Source organism: Stegostoma tigrinum, chromosome 3 (genome assembly GCF_030684315.1).
Source record: "Stegostoma tigrinum isolate sSteTig4 chromosome 3, sSteTig4.hap1, whole genome shotgun sequence".
In the NCBI taxonomy this organism is placed as follows: domain Eukaryota; kingdom Metazoa; phylum Chordata; class Chondrichthyes; order Orectolobiformes; family Stegostomatidae; genus Stegostoma; species Stegostoma tigrinum.
The window spans coordinates 127,285,091-127,304,392 of record NC_081356.1 but is presented as its reverse complement, the minus strand read 5'-3'; the positions used below and the strand labels follow the sequence as shown (position 1 = coordinate 127,304,392).

At 38.9% G+C, this 19,302-nt stretch overlaps 1 protein-coding gene across 10 annotated transcripts in view; it reads right to left on the bottom strand.

Annotated features, from left to right (window-relative positions):
* nek1 (NIMA-related kinase 1) overlaps positions 1–19,302 on the bottom strand; it is a 164,749-nt gene that overhangs the window by 130,993 nt on the left and 14,454 nt on the right. For all 10 annotated transcript variants that reach the window (XM_048527489.2, XM_048527490.2, XM_059644881.1 and 7 more), the window contains exons 6-9: positions 13,284–13,351; positions 10,124–10,210; positions 9,966–10,020; positions 1,018–1,218 (exon numbers count right to left, since the gene is read on the bottom strand). In XM_048527489.2, coding sequence (XP_048383446.2) covers positions 1,018–1,218; positions 9,966–10,020; positions 10,124–10,210; positions 13,284–13,351 — 411 coding nt within the window. The remainder of the gene's footprint in view (positions 1–1,017; positions 1,219–9,965; positions 10,021–10,123; positions 10,211–13,283; positions 13,352–19,302) is intronic.

Here is a 19,302-nt window from a genome sequence, read left to right as displayed (position 1 = left end):
CCTCCATTCTCAGAGAATGACTATTTGATCCTGGGGATTTAATCAACTTTTAGCCTCATTAATTTCACCAGTACAAATCTTCTTACAAAAGTTAATTTTCTCTGACTCTTCATTCTGCGGATCCATTTGCATCTCTAGTTGTGGGAAATTTCTAATAACTTCCTCAGTGAAGAGACACAAAGTAGTCATTTAGCGTCTCTGGCATTTCTCTAGTCAACAGTATAAATTCTCCTGAATCTGCCTGTAATGATCCACATTTATTTTGGCAAATATTTCCTCTTATGTAACTACATAAACATTTTACAGACTGTTTATGATTTTTGCTAATTTACATTCATATTGAATTCTTTGTCTGTCATTTTCTTGGTCCTCCTTTGCTGTATTCTAAAACATTCCCAATCCTTCTGATTCTGGCAACTTCACGGACCTTTTCTTCTAACTTTGCACAAGTCTCAACGCCTTCATCATTTCAGCCACAGTGCTAACAAAGTTAAGACCAAGGTACAAAAGTACATACTGTACCTCCACTCAATAGCTGGGAAAGGACAAAAACGGGGGATAAGAATCAGAGAAAATACAGAAACGGCCATCCAAATTACCATTCTCTACTCTCAAAGGAAAGACATGAACTGCATGCTAAATTTCTCCCACACATTAGGTATCCAAAAAATGTCTTCTGTACTGTAACATGTGACAATGTAACTATTTTTCAAAAACAAAAAGCTTTCTAAAAGGCTGCTCCAGTTTCCCCCACATTCCAACAACGTCCAGATTGGATGGTTTGGCCACACTAAACTGCTTATAGTTTCCACAGATGTACAAAATGGAGGGTTACAGGGACAGGGTAGGGCTAAGGGTGGTGTAGGGGTAGGGTGGGATGCTCTTCAGAGGGTTGCTATAGACTCGATAGGCAGAATGGCATGCTTCCACACTGTAGGTATTCTATGATAAAAACTGGACCTAAAATTAATCATTATTTCTACAGTTTAAAATAAAATTGCAAGACACAATACTTACATCTGCTGAAAGCAACTTGTCAATTCTTTTCGCTAGAAATGGCTTCTTCAACAGAGAGCTTACTGAAGGTCTATCCCTTGGATTTCTTTTAAACAACTGTGACATTAAGTTACGCAGATCATAGGTGTAATGGACAGATACAGGTGGGTAGGATCCACGGATAATCTTCAGCACTAAGTTTTTCATGTTACCAGCTTCAAACTGCATTTGAAGAAGAGTGGAGAATAAGTGAATTATGACCTAATGAGAAAGCGTATCCAGTTATATGGATAGCTTAATTTCAACTGCATTGTTTAAAAAAAAGTGAACAAAAATGAAAAAAGGATTATTTTCAAAACTCGCTCAAAAGCAGTCTAAATAGAAAGTGTGAAGTGAGTATGCAAATTACAAATGTTTTCTGTGAATAGCCCTCGAAAACCCCATAACTCTGTTTTATGATCAACTTATACAAGCTAAGGAAATACACCTTAGAAAATAATACACACTATACTACTGAATCGCATAAAAAGATAGGAAAAGGGATGAACCTGATCTGTTTTGATTTAATTCAACGTTATTACAATGCTAAAGGTTCAGGACAACACAGGAACCAGGAGCTAGCGTAGTTATTCAGCTCTATGAGCTTACTCTGCCGTTCAATATGATCATGACAGATACTTCATTGCAAAGAAAATATTCCAATTTCTCCCCATTATCCTTGATGTCTTTAAAATCTAAAATTGTATCAATTTCTTTCTTGAACATATTCATTGACTTGGCCTCCACAGCTTTCAGTACTTAACTTGCTTCCTTAGCATTGAAACTGAAGTCTTTCTTGGCAGCGGGTTTTAGGAAAAAAAATGTTACAACATGATGAAGTACATCAAAGAAGCATGCAATGGTGAGAAAAGCGATGCAGCACGAAAGAACATGTCAGTAAGAGAAACTATTCAGCAAATCATTATGACTATAGTAAAAACACACGACTAATATTCAACTTGTAACGTGACTTTAATAACAGATGCTTATATGGAGGAAAAATGTTTCAAAAAAAAAAACAAAAAAAGGAGAATGCTGAATCAAAATGTCTGCAAGAGTTGCTTGACAAATCCAGGCAACACACAGAATATGCAAAACTAGCTGATTTTGAGTTAAAATTTCATTCAAAAGGCACCAAAACTGAGTGAAACAAGAAATTCACAGCTCTGGTTTTACTCATATTTGCAGTGATTACCACATATTAAGAGAAGAAATATTACTGACAACTTAGAACAGAACAATAATACAGATACCACAGTCCTCAAAAAGGAACAGCATAACATTAGCAGTCTTTAAGCAAAAAGTGAAAGATGAATTGGCAACAGTAGGGATAATGGAATCTCTTCATGCTTTCAATAGCAGATACCAGTGGTGAAAAAGCAAAACTACTTCTTACGGAGGACTCAAGATCAGCAAATGGTGCCACTCATTCTTGCAACAAGAGGGAAGTCATGGATCCGTAACTGCATCTGCCTTTATCATTCTGTCTACAGTAGGGAGGTACCCCACTTTCATCCAAATGCACATTTTGTAAAGAGGGAGGTTAGCAGGTAATAAAACTCCAATCTCTTTTGACGACAAAAACCTTCAAATTGGTTCTCCATTTTTGATCCAGTTAACTTAAATTTTAATGAAAAAGTGTGATAGTTACATGCTAAGAAAGAAAAGTCATTTCGACAAACCAAGAGTGAGTTTAAAAACAGAGTCTTGACCCATGCCCTGTCACTGTGTCAAATAGGGTCAACAGGAAGATGCCAAGGACAGAGAACCATTCGAGGTTGGGGAGTGGCACTATTTCCACTAGAGCAGAAAAGACAAGGGAATACGTCTAAAGTCTTTAATAACAGTCAGTAAATAGCTTTATTCTATTTCCTCTAATTTCAGAGTATGCAAATAAGGTATTAGCAAATTTAAAAAAAATCTTTACTGGGGAATTGTTAAGACCACAAAACATATAACCTCAGCAGCAGCTGAAGTAGTAACTATTGTATCTTTTAAAGGAAGTGAAAGGTCAATTGACAATATACAATTACATCATGCTCCCACCTCCAAACCCCAGCAGCAGACCAGACACACATTTAATCTCTCCTAAACATCACATCAATTACCCTGCCATTTTTGCACCCTACCATGCAGGCATTCTACTAGTGGCACCCCACCTCTGACTCATCTGGTATCCTAATTTTCTCCTAGCTGGCACCCTACTTATTTGGAATCCTGGCACCCGTCCCAGCTGACACCATGCCCACTACTTATCTGGTATTGTACACTGGACACTCCAACTGGCATCCTTCGCACCTTATTACCTACCCTCTAAACATTTGGCATCCGACTCTGGACCCTACCCCTCCCCAGGTGGCACCCTACTTGTCACCCTAACCGCCTTAACTTTCACCCTCCCAAAAACCCAAAAATCACCCTTACTTTATGTACTTATTATTTGACAAAGCTGTGAAAGTGGCTGTCAGAAACTTTAAATTTCAGAATAAAGCTGCTGACTACTGTTTAAAAGGGGTGGCTGGTTTTCCAGCCCCTACCAGTTCTGTACTCTAAGAACTGTCACAATGCTTGTGCATGCTACAAATTTTCATTTTCTTTTCCCCAAAGATAAGTTCCAAAGAAGGTACTTATTAAATTTCAAAAAAAAAGATTAAAATCAAGCTCACAAAAAAAACCCAAAAATAAACAAGCTACTATAAGTCCAATACATAAACTAAACAAATCAAAACTACAATGGCAAAGTGGAAATACTTGGAAGGCATGGTCAATGACATGCTTTAGCTTATCTATTCTGGGACCTTAGAGACATTCTGCTCAAGCGGATCCATGGCTAAATATCTAACAGAGTTCTAAAGCTGAAGCAGAATGAGAAATTAATTATGAATGAATGGTGAACCGTAATCCATTCTTTTTCATAGTATGGCCTAACAACTATTACATACAGATAAAATCCTAATCTGTCCTTTTGCTTTTAAATTTAAATAATGTTAAGTTCAGACGTTCCAATCGATCATGACATAACTGATGACAGTAATTATTCATCCGATTTATAATCTTATCTCTCTTCTCATTTAAACAAAGAATCCTAGTTGCTTGCATTTCTTCTCTTTCCTGATGTCATTTTAGTACATTTTTTTCCAACTCAACTTCCAAAAATATATAATTTCATGCCAACTCAACTAATCCATCTGTCATCGCCTTTGGCGCTTCATATTCTCTTCAGTTGCCCACACCATCTGTTTTTCAGTGGATTGAACTGCAGAAACCTTCTTATAATTTGAGTAAAGAATATGGAAGGCAATATTCCTTATTTCTCTCAAGTCCAAAATAATTTCCTTTAACTGATAATGTTTCTTGATATTTAACAAATTTTTATTTGTGACCTACAACCCATATCATTTTTAAAAATTAGACTAAGCCTTCAATTCAAGAAGAGGTAGAAGTGGTAATGCACTAGGCAAGTAATCCAAAGCCTCGGGCTAATGTTCTGAGGTCGTGGGTTCAAATACAACACTTTCAGATGCTGAAAAGTGAATTCAAATTAAAAATAAATAATTAAAAAGGCTTTTGTAATAGTGACCATGTCGAATATAAGAAAATCTCTATCTGGTTCATCAACGTTCTTTAGGGAAAGAATTATGCTGTCCTTAACTGCTCTGGCCCACATGTGACACTGGCCCCTCAAATGTGGCTACCTCTTAGCTCCTCTCCAGGCAATAATGGTGAGGAAATAAATGTGGGCCAAGCCAGCAAGGCCCACATCCTATGAATGAACAAGAAGGAAATGCAGAACTGGTTAAACAACCTTGGAAAATCCACTGCACAATGTTCACGGAATTTCCCAAATCCATTGTTTAGAATTTTGGTAGGACAATACTTAAAATATTGCTAGAAAAAGGCTAAAAGTCAAAGATTTTTATCTTTTCACGATCAGGACTGTCATGCCAGAAGACTTTCATGACAAACAGGAACTGACTGGCTTGAAAATGCAGCAGGAACTGTTAACTAATCTTAGCTAGATAAGAAATAAAACCCAGACTAGGTAGCTAAAATCTGATCAGCTAGGTATAGCCATGGGGAACACAGCAGAAATTAGCAGTCACTAACTAGTTTCACAATGAAAAATGCACAAAGTACAGATACAACCCTGTTCTGAAGGAATTTATCTGGTTATTTGCTTCCAGCACACGCAAACGCATCATACTATGATGCCAACTGATCATCTTAAGCTGGGCTTTGGGCTAATTCTTAGCAGAGTCAAGATTATCTAGGAAACACTGTAATAACAGAATCACTGTTAGACATGGCGTTCTGAGATCTGCAAACACAAACTGGTTGAGCTGGACTGGCATTTTTGCCAGCTGCTATTGATCAAAAGGATGTGCTGTTTGACACAGGCTGCCAGTCACTAGGAACAAATACTCATTTCACACCACCCATTTCTGTGTTAGATGTTTAATGTATTAGCCCGAACAACAGCTCCTAACTTATTGAAATATTAGATTTATTGCTCAATACTATATGTACCTGCCATATCCCTTTCCCACTTCTTGAACAAGACATGTCGTGGAGGGAAACTCTCCAGAGTCGGGCAAGGCTAGTAGGAAAATCAAGGTCAGAGTCCCTACCATTTCTCACTGTAACATCCTCCAGCATTCCAGGATGCCAATGGGGGTCTAGGATATTTTCCACCCTTGTCTTTTTCTGAAATTTCCCATCCAACTGTTCTGCTTGATTTTTTCCAAAGCTTTTTGTCCCACCATCATTACTCCCGCAAAATCCATAGAACGGCGCTCATTTTGGAGCTCTACAAACCATTAGTTAAAAATTAAAATCATTTTTTCCAAATCTCTGATCACCCCATTTTCTCCAAGTATTAATGATATAATTTTCAACATATGAATACAAGTAGTAAAATTACTTCTTTCTGCAAGGTCTCTCATCCTTTTTCTTTGTTTCCTCGTGTGTTTTATATTCATTTCATTTCTGTCGCATTTTTTTGAAGTTTCATTTTAAGTTTTAATTTCTTAATTCATCTAAGAAATTCCAGCTTCCATCGAATCACATTCATTTCCCAAACACCTCATGTCCCCAAGATCTCATTTGAAAGTTGCACATTGTTTACTGCCTTGTCTGCTGATTTTTCTAACAAATTTCTGTGTCAAGCTATTTTCCAAATCAAGTCATTTTTATCTTTGACTGGTAGCTTTTCTTTTTTAAGTTTAGATATTAAAAAGGAATAAATCCAGTCATGCAAGGCTTATTTTGATAATATTGTCTCATTAGGGTGGAGAAAATCAGGTGTTGCTGGAAAGGGCACATAGGAATTGGAGTAGGCCATCCAGCCCCTCAAGCGTGCTCAAAGACTGTTCGAGTATCAAGTGCTATTTGTGGAAGAGAGTTCCACACATCTATGAGCCTGTGTATATAGAAGTACTTCCTAACATCTCTCCTGAATGATCTGGCCCTAATTCTCAGACTATGCCGCCTGGTTGTAGAATCCCCCAAAGTAAATATCTTTATCTACCCAGTGATTTTCCTACTAATATCTCCAAAACTTGGGTAAGATCACCACTTAACCTTCAAAATCCTAGAAAAGCAGGCCAAATTTGCATCATCTCTCCTCACAGCGTAACCCCTGAAGTCCAGGTATCATTCTTATAGAATATTGTTGTACTCCCGCAAAAGGCCTAAGGTGTGAGGCTCAGATCTGCTCACAGTACTCCAAGTGGGGTCTAACCTGAGTTTTGTATAAATGTAGCGTAAATAATGCATCCTCATATTCCAGACTTCTAGATATAAAGGTCAGTATTCCATTAGCCTTCATTATTGTCTGAATCCACTGTATTTAACTTCATATCATCTAGAAGATACCAGAATGGATAATATCACAAATTCAACTCCATCTGTTACAGTTTTTGCCTTTTCAACTAGTCTATTATAATCGAACTACAAAGACACATAAACTCCAACCATTTTCATTAGCAGATTTTCCCATTTTACCACAGACAGTGTCTATTTTAGGTCGTTAAAGTTGGCCTTACAGAAACCTAAAATTCCTGTGTTTTTGATCCATGCTTTTCACTTCCAAAACACTACATTGAACTCAATCATGTTACGATCACTATTTGCCAAATGTTCATGAACAATTAGGTTATTAAGTAAATTTGGTTCATTACTAAATCCAATATTGCTTGCACCCTTGTTGCAGCCAGGACATGCTTCTGAAGGAAGTGTCCCAGACACACTTTGGAAATTCACAACCTCCTAAGAGATTCAGAGAGGCAGATCTATGTTACCCATGTTAGAAATTTTAATTGCTGTGGTTGGTTCACTCGCCAAGCTGGTTCATTAGTTTGCAGATGTTTCATTACCCTTTTGGGTAACATACACAGTGGCTCAGTGGTTAGCACTGCAGCTTCACAGCAACAGGGACCCAGGTTCGATTCCAGCCTAGGGCGACTGTCTGTGTGGAGTTTACACATTCTCCCTGTGTCTGCGTGGGTTTCCTCCGGGTGCTCCGGTTTCCTCCCACAGTCCAAAGATGTGCAGGCTAGGTGGATCGGCCGTGCTAAATTGCCCGTAGTGTTCAGGGGTGTGTGGGCTATAGGGGGATGGGTCTAGGTGGGATGCTTCAAGGGGTGGTGTGGACTTGTTGGGCCAAAGGGCCTGTATCCACACTGTAGGGAATCTAATCTAATCATCTTCCAGTGAAGCGTTGTGTTTTCCTGCCTGGTATTTAAACTCTGGGGTTCGTTGGAGTCAATTATTTAATTTCCATTTTTTCTTTGCAGTAGTGTAGATGTAGGATCTAATTCTACGTGGCCTTCTTGGTGGAGAACCGGGCCTCTAGAAATTCCCATACTGCTCTCTATTTGGCTAGTCCAAGGATCCTGACGTTGTCCCAATCAAACTGGTGGTACTCCTTGTCTGTATGTATAGAGACAAGTGAGTATTGGTCATTTTTTAAAATTACTATTTGGTGTTCATGTATTCTCATAGCCAGTTTTCTTCCTGTCTGTCCGAAGTAATGTGTGTTGCAGTCCTTGCGTGGAATCTCATATTATGTTAGTTCTGTCCATAATGTGTGATGGGTCTTTGGTACTTATTAGCAGTTAGCGTGGGGCTGATGTCTGTTTGTGTGCCACTCTGATGCCCAGTGGCCATAGGAGTCTTGTGGTCAGTTCAGATATGCTCTTGATATACGTAGATGCGACAAGTGTGTCCGGGCATACTGTATCTTCCTGCTGTTTGTGTGACAGGCATCGTCGGACCCAGCTGTTCAGGTATCCATTGTCTACAAATACTTGGTGGAGGTATTCTTGTTCATTTTGGCATATTTCTGGGTTGTTGCGCTGTGTTGTGGCTCATTTGAATAGTGGATGTGAGTTTGCTCGCTGAGCTGGAAGGTTAGTTTTCAGACGTTTCGTCACCATTCTAGGTAACATCAGTGAACCTCCGACGAAGTGCTGGTGTTATGTCCCGCTTTCTATTTATCTGGTTAGGTTTCCTTGGGTTGGTGATGTCATTTCCTGTTCTTTTTCTCAGGGGATGGTAGATTGGCTCCAAGTCAATGTGTTTGTTGATAGAATTCCGGTTGGAATGCCATGCTTCTAGGAATTCTCGTGCATGTCTCTGTTTGGCTTGTCCGAGGATGGATGTGTTGTCCCAATCAAAGTGGTGTCCTTCCTCATCTGTATGTAAGGATACGAGTGATAGTGGGTCATGTCGTTTTGTGGCTAGTTGATGTTCATGTATCCTGGTGGCTAGCTTCCTGCCAGTTTGTCCAATGTAGTGTTTGTCACAGTTCTTGCAAGGTATTTTGTAGATGACGTTCGTTTTATTTGTTGTCTGTATAGGGTCTTTTAAGCTCATTAGCATTGTCTTCACACAACTCCATTTGTGGGTGTTGGGGTGATTACTGTTGAAATTTAGGGCTTGATCTGTGTGTGTGGCCTTTCTGTAAGCTATAGTCAGAAATTCCCCGTTGACCCTACCATTACATCCAGTAATGGGAGCTGTTTGTTCTTTTCTTCTTCTCTGGTGAATTTGATGCCGATGAAAATGTTATTTATAAGTTGGTGGGTTTCTTCTAGTTTAGTTTGTTTGATGATGACATTCCACATATCAAATTCATAGTTTGGGTTGGATCTGTGGAAGGGCCATGCTTTCAAGTCTCTGCATCATGACATCTACGAATAGTCCAGGAGATTGGTGACCCCATAGCTGTCCCATTGATTTGCTCATAGATCTGGCCATTAAAATGTAAAGTGGTTCATGAAGCATAGGTCCAGTAGTAATTTCAGCATGCTCTCTGTGGAGATGGTATTATTTTAATGTCCCGTTAATACTACTGTTTGTGCTGCACACTTGCCTAATTTCTTCATTTGTACACAAGCACTTCAAAGTTGCTGCCAGGGTGTCTAAACATAATACTTATCACAATTTTACTGTTCTTTATGGGTGGAACTGAGGAACAATTCTCATTTTTGAGAAGTATCAACTGCAATCAGCCTAAGGTCTTGACTTTCTTCTTACATAAATACATATCAGCTCTGAAGCATTCGGGGTTCAGTTTCCACCCCACCCCCCACAACATGACCATAACTCACATGAAATCAATCAAAATCTGACAATTTTGTTCTGACTGAAAAAACAAATTCATTGTAATACCTAAAAAAATTCAGAGAATGGTAACAGAATTCCATCCTTCAGCCTGTGAGATGGATTAAAATCTCAGAGCTCAGATATTGTGACATCCAATCGTTAGACACAATATCTTCGGAAAATTAGATATGTGAATCATGTCAATAAAAGGAAGTACCGCTTCAGAATTAAATGCAGTTATGAAATATTACAATAAACAATACATACAGCATTTTCCCCCCCACAGAACATCGAATAAAATTTTATAAAAGGAAATTACTTACTGCATGTTTCAGGGTGCACATCTCATATAAGACACAGCCCAAAGCCCAAATATCACTAAACAAATGAATTACAAAGCAGTCAGTAACACTTCCTCTCCAGTGAAATGAACAGATTATTATTACATTATCTGACTTGTTAGTGAATAAAACATAGGTACCTCTTGTTGTTGTATGGCTTATTTTCGCATATTTCTGGGGACAGGTAGTACGGTGTGCCAATGCAAGTCCGGGCCAGCTCTACAGTACTGATAAAACAAGTTAACACTGTGACTTATGTCATTCATGTAAATGCTATTTTAAAAACCTACCATTTCTTTGCAAGGCCATGGGGGTACAGATTGTGATTGCTTGAGTGCGTCTGTCAGCAGCAAATAGCGAGAAGCTGCCGGCAAATGGAAGACCTCCTTACAAAATTTGTCACTTGTACATATGGTGGGGGTGGGGGGAGTGTGCTTCAAATGCTGTCTCAAAAATGGTTAAGAAGTAAATACAATTCAATTGTGTTTAAGTGCATGTCTGGTCTGAAGAAATAAAGTGGGAATGTTTGCTAATGATGCACTCTGCACTATTCATGATTCCTAAGATACTGTAAGCCGTCGATAGGCAGCAAAACCAACACAACATTCCAGCTTAGATAGGTAAGTGGCATTTATGTTAAACAAGTACTCCATCACATCCATCAAGGAGAATACAACCCTATTCCCTTGACAATCAATGGAACTACCATCACTGAAATCCCTACCAGCAATATCCTGAGGTCACAACTGACCAGAAACTGAACTGAACGAGCATACAAATACATACAGTGGCTACAACAGCAGGACAGAGGCTTGGAATACTGTGGCGAGTTAACTCACCTCCTGATTCCCCAAAGCCTGTTCACCATCTCAGAGGAGTCAATGGCCTCTTGGTTTTATCGCAGGACTGTTAATTCAGAGGCCCAGGAAACGTTCTGGGTACCCAGGTTCAAATCCCACTCTGGTACATGCTGGAATTAAGAGTCTAATGATGATCATAAATCTGTTGTCAATTGCTGCAAAAATCCACCTAGTTCACTAATATCCTTTGGGGAAGGAAACTACCATCTTTACCTGGTCTGGCCTATACGTCACTCCAGACCCACAATGTGTTTGACTCTTAACTGCCCTCTGGGCAATTACAGATCGACAATAAATGTTGGTCTAGCCTGTAATGCCGCCATCGCATGAACTAAGTTTTAAAACAAAAGGCACAAGTCGGAATATGATGAATACTTCCGAGCTGTCTTGATGGCTACACCATCCAGGTCAAACCTGCTCTAACATTCATCTCTTCCACCACCAACACATGAATTTGTCCATTTTGTGTATGCACATGGCAACAGAGCAATTTTCCGTAAGGAAGATAGATGCCAGGTGTTGTCGCTCTTCCAGACATCTTGGCCCAGGGCCTGGAAGGTTCTTGGACAAGTCTATTGCTGAATTGTCTTCAGGGCTCATAGCATTTGACGTTACTATCATTTCCAGCCATTTCTTCATATCATGTGGAGTGAACCGAATTGGTTGAAGAATGGCATCTCTGGTGTTTGGGTTCGCTGGATGAGACCAAAATGGACCATCCACTCAGCACTTCTGGCCATGGATTTTTGCAAATACTTCAAGTTCATCCTTGTGTACATCACGGGGGACGGGCATATTTGTGGAGACTCCTTTTCGGCGCACTGTCTTAATTTTCCACATCGTTCACAGTTGAATGTTGCAGAACTGCAGTACTTAGAGCTGATCTATTGAGTGTTGAATCTCCTAGCTCTGTTTATCACTTGCTACTTGTACTGTTTGGTACATAAGTAGTCCTGTTATGCAGTTTTACCAGGTTGGTACCTCATTTTTAGAGTATCCCTGATGCTGCTCCTGGCATGTCCGCCTGCACATTTTCAGTCGCAGCTACAACTGCTTGGACAGGACATAGCCAGGGATGGTGATTACCTAGGGCATGTTGTACACTCAGAATCAAAACACATACACAATGTCACCAGGTGTAGCTTGATGAGTCCGAGAGACAGCGCTCCCAAATCAGCACAGGCCTCAGATGTTGGCAAGGGAGGATTACGTAGGGTCAACACGACTGTTTACTGTTATCATTTCTGGGACCTCAATTGATGCCCTATGGTTTAACTGATTTCATTCGTGACAAAACTGAGTGGTTTTCTTGGCCAGGTCAGACAGCAGGTAAGAGTCATCCACATTGCTGTGGGTCTGTCGTTACATGTAGGCCAGGCCAGGAATGAACAGCAATCTTCCTTCCTTAAAACAGTTATCAGTGAACAAGATGGGATTCTATGACAATCAGCAATCATTTCAGGGTCATTATTAGTTTTATAATTCCAGATCTTTCTAAATTAAATTCAAATTCCACCATTGGCCATGGTAGAATTCGATACAATCCCTAGATAATTAAATTCATCTCTGGTCTACTAGTTCAGCAACATGACCACCATTGCATTGTCTTATATAGAAAGGACGATAAGATATTTAATCAAATATAGCCTGTGAGAAATCTACTTTAAAACAGATCTTTTCCCTGGAAGGTAAGTAAACTTTGAGAATATATACCAGATCAAGTCAAGGACAATAGGAGCATTTAAGACTCAGTCAATAACGTCAAGTTAGAAAGATTGAATGGACTAATGCCTTATCATCATCCTGAGCTTGTGTTTTTAAAGTTGCTTATATTTAAAGATCTAATATAAAACACTTTGACAAAGAGCTTCTTTCAACTTGGCATTCAATTCACTAGAGCACAATCCACATGACAACTCTGCAATACTATCACTGAGCAATCTATCGTTTGAATACAGATGTTTAGACTCGTTTTCTGTTGAATGGTTCATTCAGACTATTGCAGGTGAAAAAAGAACTCTCTTTATTACCCTATTTCATTCCTTCTTCAACCAATAATGACATTATCTGGAAGAAGCCATTTCATCAGGTCTCATCAAGCACAAAATTATGCCACATTTGCCTACCTAATAAACGCCTACCATTTCATTCTGTATGGCAACAGTCGCTATACTTCAATCATTAGTTCATTACGTAAAACAACTTTGAGATGTTTCTGAAACATGTAATAAGGCACATAGTGAAAGTACATTTTAAAATCTGTGATGATTTACAAGTGTCAGCAGATTTCAAAAATAAAAGATGAAATATAAACAGAAAATTACTTTTGCAGCATTTCTTGGATGTAGAAAATGATTTAGAATATTCAAACAAAAACTGCGATGATCAAAAGGAATAAAGCTTAACAACTAAATTTCAGTTCAAGCAGTTTGAACACTACCTGTTAAGCACTCTCGCTATTCCAAAATCTCCCAACTGAACTGTTCCATCTTTGGTGAGAAAGATATTCTGGGTTTAGAAAAAGGAAAATAAAAAACAATCATGGGTGCAATAATTACTCAAAACACGCACGTGTTAATATTTCGGGATAGAAAAACATGCACAAAATTAGAACTGTAACACTACACACACAGCAGAAGTTAAAGGCATTACTTCCATTGTTTCAGGATGGCAATTGCTAGGACAACGAAATTTGTCTATAAATTTTACACACATGACAAATAAAGTTTAAAAAAAAGTCACATATTCCAGTTGTATTAAATAAACCTTAATCACGATTTACTTCTGCTCCCACAGCCACATTCAATGAGTTCATAGATGATATGGTAAACCTCATCTTCATTGTCCTGACTAGTTAAAAGTCTGTCTCAGTCTCAAATATACTTAATGACCCAGTTTCCAACGCTGTCTGTGGTAAGGAATTCTGCAAATTCACTGCCTGTAGAAACAATTCCTCCTTGTCCTTATACAAATGCACAGGAACATGATGCCCTTTGGCCCCACACTCCTACGAGGAGAAACAACCTTTCTCCATCAACCTTGACAAGTCTCCTAAAAATAGAATTAAATTTAATAGATTCAATAAAATATGCCTTTTATTCTTCGAAACTCCAATGACTGCTGGCCCAATCTACTCAGCCTCTCCTCAGAAGATAGTCCCTCCATGCTCTGTATTAGCTCTGTGAGCCTTATCGTGACTACCTCCAATGCAATATATCTTTCCTCTGACAAGAGGCCCAAAACTGCTCACAATATTCCTGTCATGCCTGATGTGGTTTTGATAAAATTTCCCTACTTGTATAATTTATTCCCATTGAAATAAAGACCAGTATCCTATTTGCCTTCGGTTCTGATGAAACGTCAACTAACACAATGTTAAATCTGCGTTCTTCCCACACATGGTGCTAGACCTGCTGAGTTTCTCCATCAGTTACTGTTTTGGTTACAGAGCCCCAGCATCCAACTTCTTTCTTTCTTTAATTATTCTATTTGCCTTCCCTATTATCCAGTAAACTTGGATGCTAGCCTTTTGTGATTCATGCACTGAGAGTCCCAAATTCATTTGCTCAGGGGTTTCATGCAATCTTTCTCCTTTTTTAGGTGATAACCAGCTCTTTTCTTCCTGACAAAATGCATAACATTCCATAAATCAGACATACCATTTGCCTTGCCATATATTTTGGTTGAATGAAAAGAAATCCCTGATACTCACTACATGCGCAACAAGTAACAATCTATTTAACTAACTCTTAACAGTTAATGAATTAACAGAACAATTTCTTCTAAACTATTTCCAAATAAAACAAGATTCTAATGGTATGCTGTTCTAATAGATACAAATCCCACCTATATAAACCCAGTTAAATAAATGAAAAACACAATCTCAAAATTAGGTCAGGATAAGTCTTCCAGAATGTTCTTTTCCTTCTCCGCTACCCTCCAGTCAGGAACGCCTTCCTCCTTTGAAAACCCCCCCATTAGCTAAGAGCGCCACTGTACCTTCAGTGGAGATGATGACTTTCCAGGACCTTAGAGAATTCTGTGACAGCCAGTAACTCTTTCTTTTATAGTCAGGAGCTGTTGTTTTGGCAGATGACAGTTGAGTCTCACACTGATTTTCAAATGGCGTCTTCTTTTACACCCTCGATGACCTATCAATTTCTTATAATAATATTGGTCCAAGGTAGTCAATACCGTTACATTTAAATTTAATTAGATTTTGGTACTCAGGGCCTGGTTTAAATTAAAATAGACTAAATTTAAAAGCCTCGGTAAAAATGCTGCTTTGCCTGATAACAGTACAGCCTTTTAATACAAAGTTTCAATTTCAAGAATTCTGTGCATCTGCTGATGCCTGTAGACTTTTTCTTAAAAGCTCCAAGCCAAGAGAAAAAAAAATCATTTAAAGGGGGCACAAACTCTTCTCCGGCCCTATCATTTCGCAAACATCAAAACGTTCTACCCAACTTCGCACTGTGCTATTGTACATTCACTTTTCTCATTCAAGTCAAGAAAATATATTGTAAATAAATGTGGCCCTGGTACTGATCCCTGTATCACAATCACTAATTACAGTGAAATTGCCTCCCCCCGGACACAGTTATCTCATATCTGTCTTCCAGTAGCTAGCCAATCCACTGTCTATGTGGATTTACTACCTGCAATCCATGAGCTTTGTAATGGTGTGTGGCACCTTATCAAACACAGTCCGAAAATCCAAGTACAGGGCATCCACTGTTCTTACCTGATCTATCCTGTTTTTGCCTCCTGGAAAAAAATCTTAGTAAAATTGTCACGAATGGCTTCCCCTTAATAAAGCCATGCTGTCTCTGCTTTGGTTATGTTATATATTCCTACATTCTCTGCTATTACAGCCTTTGTAAGAGACAAGAACGTTTTCTCAATGACAGACATTAACCTATAGTTTATAGCTAAAGGCCTATGGTGACCATTTTTTGTCTCCTTCCCTTTTTATTTATAAAGTATTGCCTTGGCAGCTTTCCAAACTCTGGAACTTTCCAAAAATCCTTGGATTCCGGAAATGTAATCCACTATGCCTTTACTTACTTCCTTTAATATACAAGTTATGCACCCATAAAGATCAGGGAACTTATTGGTCCTTGGCCTCATTAGTTTCCTTATCACTTTTTTGAGTGATAGTTAATATTTTATTTCCTCTACTCCTCTTGCCCTTTGCCATGCAAAGTGCCATGTATAATTCTCCACAAACCTTGGTGTCGAAAGACAAATTAGCAAGGAGGCACACAGTTAAAAACTAAGAAGGAACTGAAAATATTAAGTCCCAGTTTAAAAGTCAACATACAGAACTGATCTAAACTGGTAAGTACATTATCAGAAATGTTTGGAGGGTGTAGGGGTGACCTTATCTGGCTATGTAAGGTGACTTGTACCTGAACACATGTAAGCAGCCCGTGTCTGCTTACAAGATGGCAGACAGAAGCTAAGCAGGCTGCTCACACAGTGAAATACAATGGTACCCTTAAACAGAACTGCTAGAAGGTCAGTAAAAGAATGCTCTATGTTTGTATCTGAGACAGATCTAATGAAAGGATGCCTTGGGACTGAGATATGACCAATTCCAGCTTAAGTAAAGAAAGGGTGATTATCAATGAATAATGTCAGGTTAGGTCTTCAAGCAACTGCAAGGAAAGCAGCTAAAGTTACTTTGTAGTAAATAGTTGCCTCTTTGAAGCTACCAGTGATATTAAATAGTTTCTAGCTAAAAATGCTCTAATCGTAGAAGTTGATTTTCAATACATAATCAGGATATAATACAAGCATTAAAAAAAATTAAGCTTAGATGTAAAGATTAACATTACACTCATAATTAACTTTATAACAGAAGTTAACCTTACAGCAATTAATTAAAACTAACTGACTTTTTATTCTTACATTATGTAATTGGGACAGTGGGAAAATAAAGAGGGTAAATGAATGTGATAAAAGACAGCACCAAAATACAATGGGTAATAAGAATTTGAGCTGTCCTTACAGATAAAGAAGCCCGAGAAAGACCAGAAGGAGTATATCCATTAAACTTTTAGAATGCGAGTGAACAGGATGCATAGGAAGAGCCCAAGGCCTAGAGATTACAATGTCTAGCTAATACCATACGATCATGGGAACCTGGGACTGTCGATGGATGTGCCCTTTACTGATTACATGTCCGACAGGATTGGGAGTTTGAATTAAGGGGAAGGATAGTGACTACACTGTAGTTGATTAGTGCAACACAATATATAAAAAGTGCTCTATTTCTTTGTGAAGGCAGAGGGTGTGTCATTGATCTATCTTCCGAAGCCAGATTTGGGGAAGATCCTTTGGGTCTCTCCCTGCATAAACCGGTTTCTGCCCGAATAAACATCTTCCACTTGCCTGAATCCTACCTGCCTCCTGAGTCTTCATCTGGGTCAGGAAAAACACTCCTACAGATTGGCGCTGCAAGCAGGATGCCCTGCTTGAAGCTGGTACACCTTGGGCCAGGGTCTGAGTTAGTATGTTTATTTATCACTCTTTCTCGCTAGCGTGGCACTTGGTGGGAGGCTTCTCTAAGCCAGGGCATAAAACAAACTTTTAGATTGGAGCGAATACGAGACACATGATCAGGCATAGTAGTAGCGGGTGCCCGGAATGACAGCGCATGAAATAACACGGAGAATGTGCAAAAAAAAACACAAGAATGCGGAACAAGAAAGAGGGTGTTGCGAGTCCCGGTACACAAAATAGGAGAAAACAGAGGGGGGTGGTGTTGAATCACGCATAAAATTGACAGAGAAACAAAAAGCAAAATAAAAACAAAAACGAAGTGAAATACGAGAGGGGAATAAAAGCAAAACACAAAAATATTGAAGTCACTGGAACAACAGCGGTGCAAGACAGGAAAAGAATAAAATAGTAAAATAGAAGCTGCCATAGTTGGGAGAGTTTGACAGGGGAGGACTGTGGGAAAAAAAAGTGGCTGGGGTCCCGAACTCAGACTGTGTTTTAAAATAAGTGCAGAAACATGCTGAAATAGCTAGTGTTCATAAGCAACAGATAAAGTGAGATGGTTCTCTGCTAGTTCGGTGAATCTTGCAGAAGTGTTAACACTGTGGTCTGGTTTGAATGCACCTTTGATTGCTGTCATGTGCAATTTGTGTGTTTTTGTTCCCTAGAGCTCGAGATCTGGGGAGGTGTTGAAGTTAGTCTGTATTTTGGGAATGTGTAGTGATTTAAATGCGTGGTGTGCTTGTGTGAAGCAGAAGTCGATAGCAAATGTTGATTTAAAAGGTTAGTTTGTAAAGCTCAGTAAAAATTTCTCTTTTTGAATTGGCTTCGAATTGTGTTTGGATTTGGGGTAAATTTCAAAAATCACATTAAATGAAATTCCAAACACTGACCAGAAATGAACTTCCAAAAACTGTTTAAACACGAGTGAATCTCTAACTCCGGATGATAAGATTTGTGAAGGTACCGTGACATGCAAGTATGCAAATAATTGGAAATTTGGAATCTTGAGAATAAAAATCTCTTCGTACAAAATTCTGATATGTTCTAAAATCTGAAAAAAGCTTATAGATGAATTAGAAAGGGGCAACTTAACAGAGAACATGGTTCAATGCTAATTAACCTATTCTGTTTGACATGAGATAGATTGATACATATACTTAAAATTTCTAAGAAAGTATGATGACATTTTACTGCTAGTGGGTGAAGTAATCTGTGGACAGAGAGCTGGGGGATAAAAAACAAAACAAATTATTAAAGTATCAATTGGGCTATGAAAGGAGAAAGTAACTAAAGGGAAGAAACTAATAGCAGTTGTTACAGGGTGCGGGTAGCAGGACTCAACCAGCCACCCGCAGCCAACGGATCGAAATAAAAATGGCAGATTGTGTGTGTGTGTGTGTGTGTGTGTGTGTGTGTGTGTGTGTGTGAGTGAGAGAGAGAATGGATTTACTGGAGCAATTTGGAGTTGTAATTAACCTACAAGAAGTGAAGTGAAAATTGATTGGGATGGCCAAGGATTGTACTTTTTTTAAAGAGTATCTGTGCTGCCACAGTTGGGAGGGAATGGGGTTCTGAGAATCCTGACCATAAATGAGCAATGATGTGCCCCAAATTATGGGCAGCTAACAAAATTGAGTTCAGGAGATGAGATAGAAAACTGATTGAAACACCTGGAAATGTACACCCATTTAAGAGGGAGCACCCCATCAGACCTGAGGCTGTTCAGGCATTTAAAGAAATTATGAAAGATTTGGAGACACAAGACAGAGATATGATTGCATCCCCCTGTTTGGAGCATGGAAAAGAAAGACAGGGTCAAGTTAAGGAAGAGCCAGAGGGGCCAGATGTGAAATGCATGTTAAAGATGGGGCGCAGAGGTTATCATGGTGAGGCCCAGAGAGGGTGCTGTGGGTAATTTGAAAGAGGAGATTTTAGCAGGAGAAAGAATA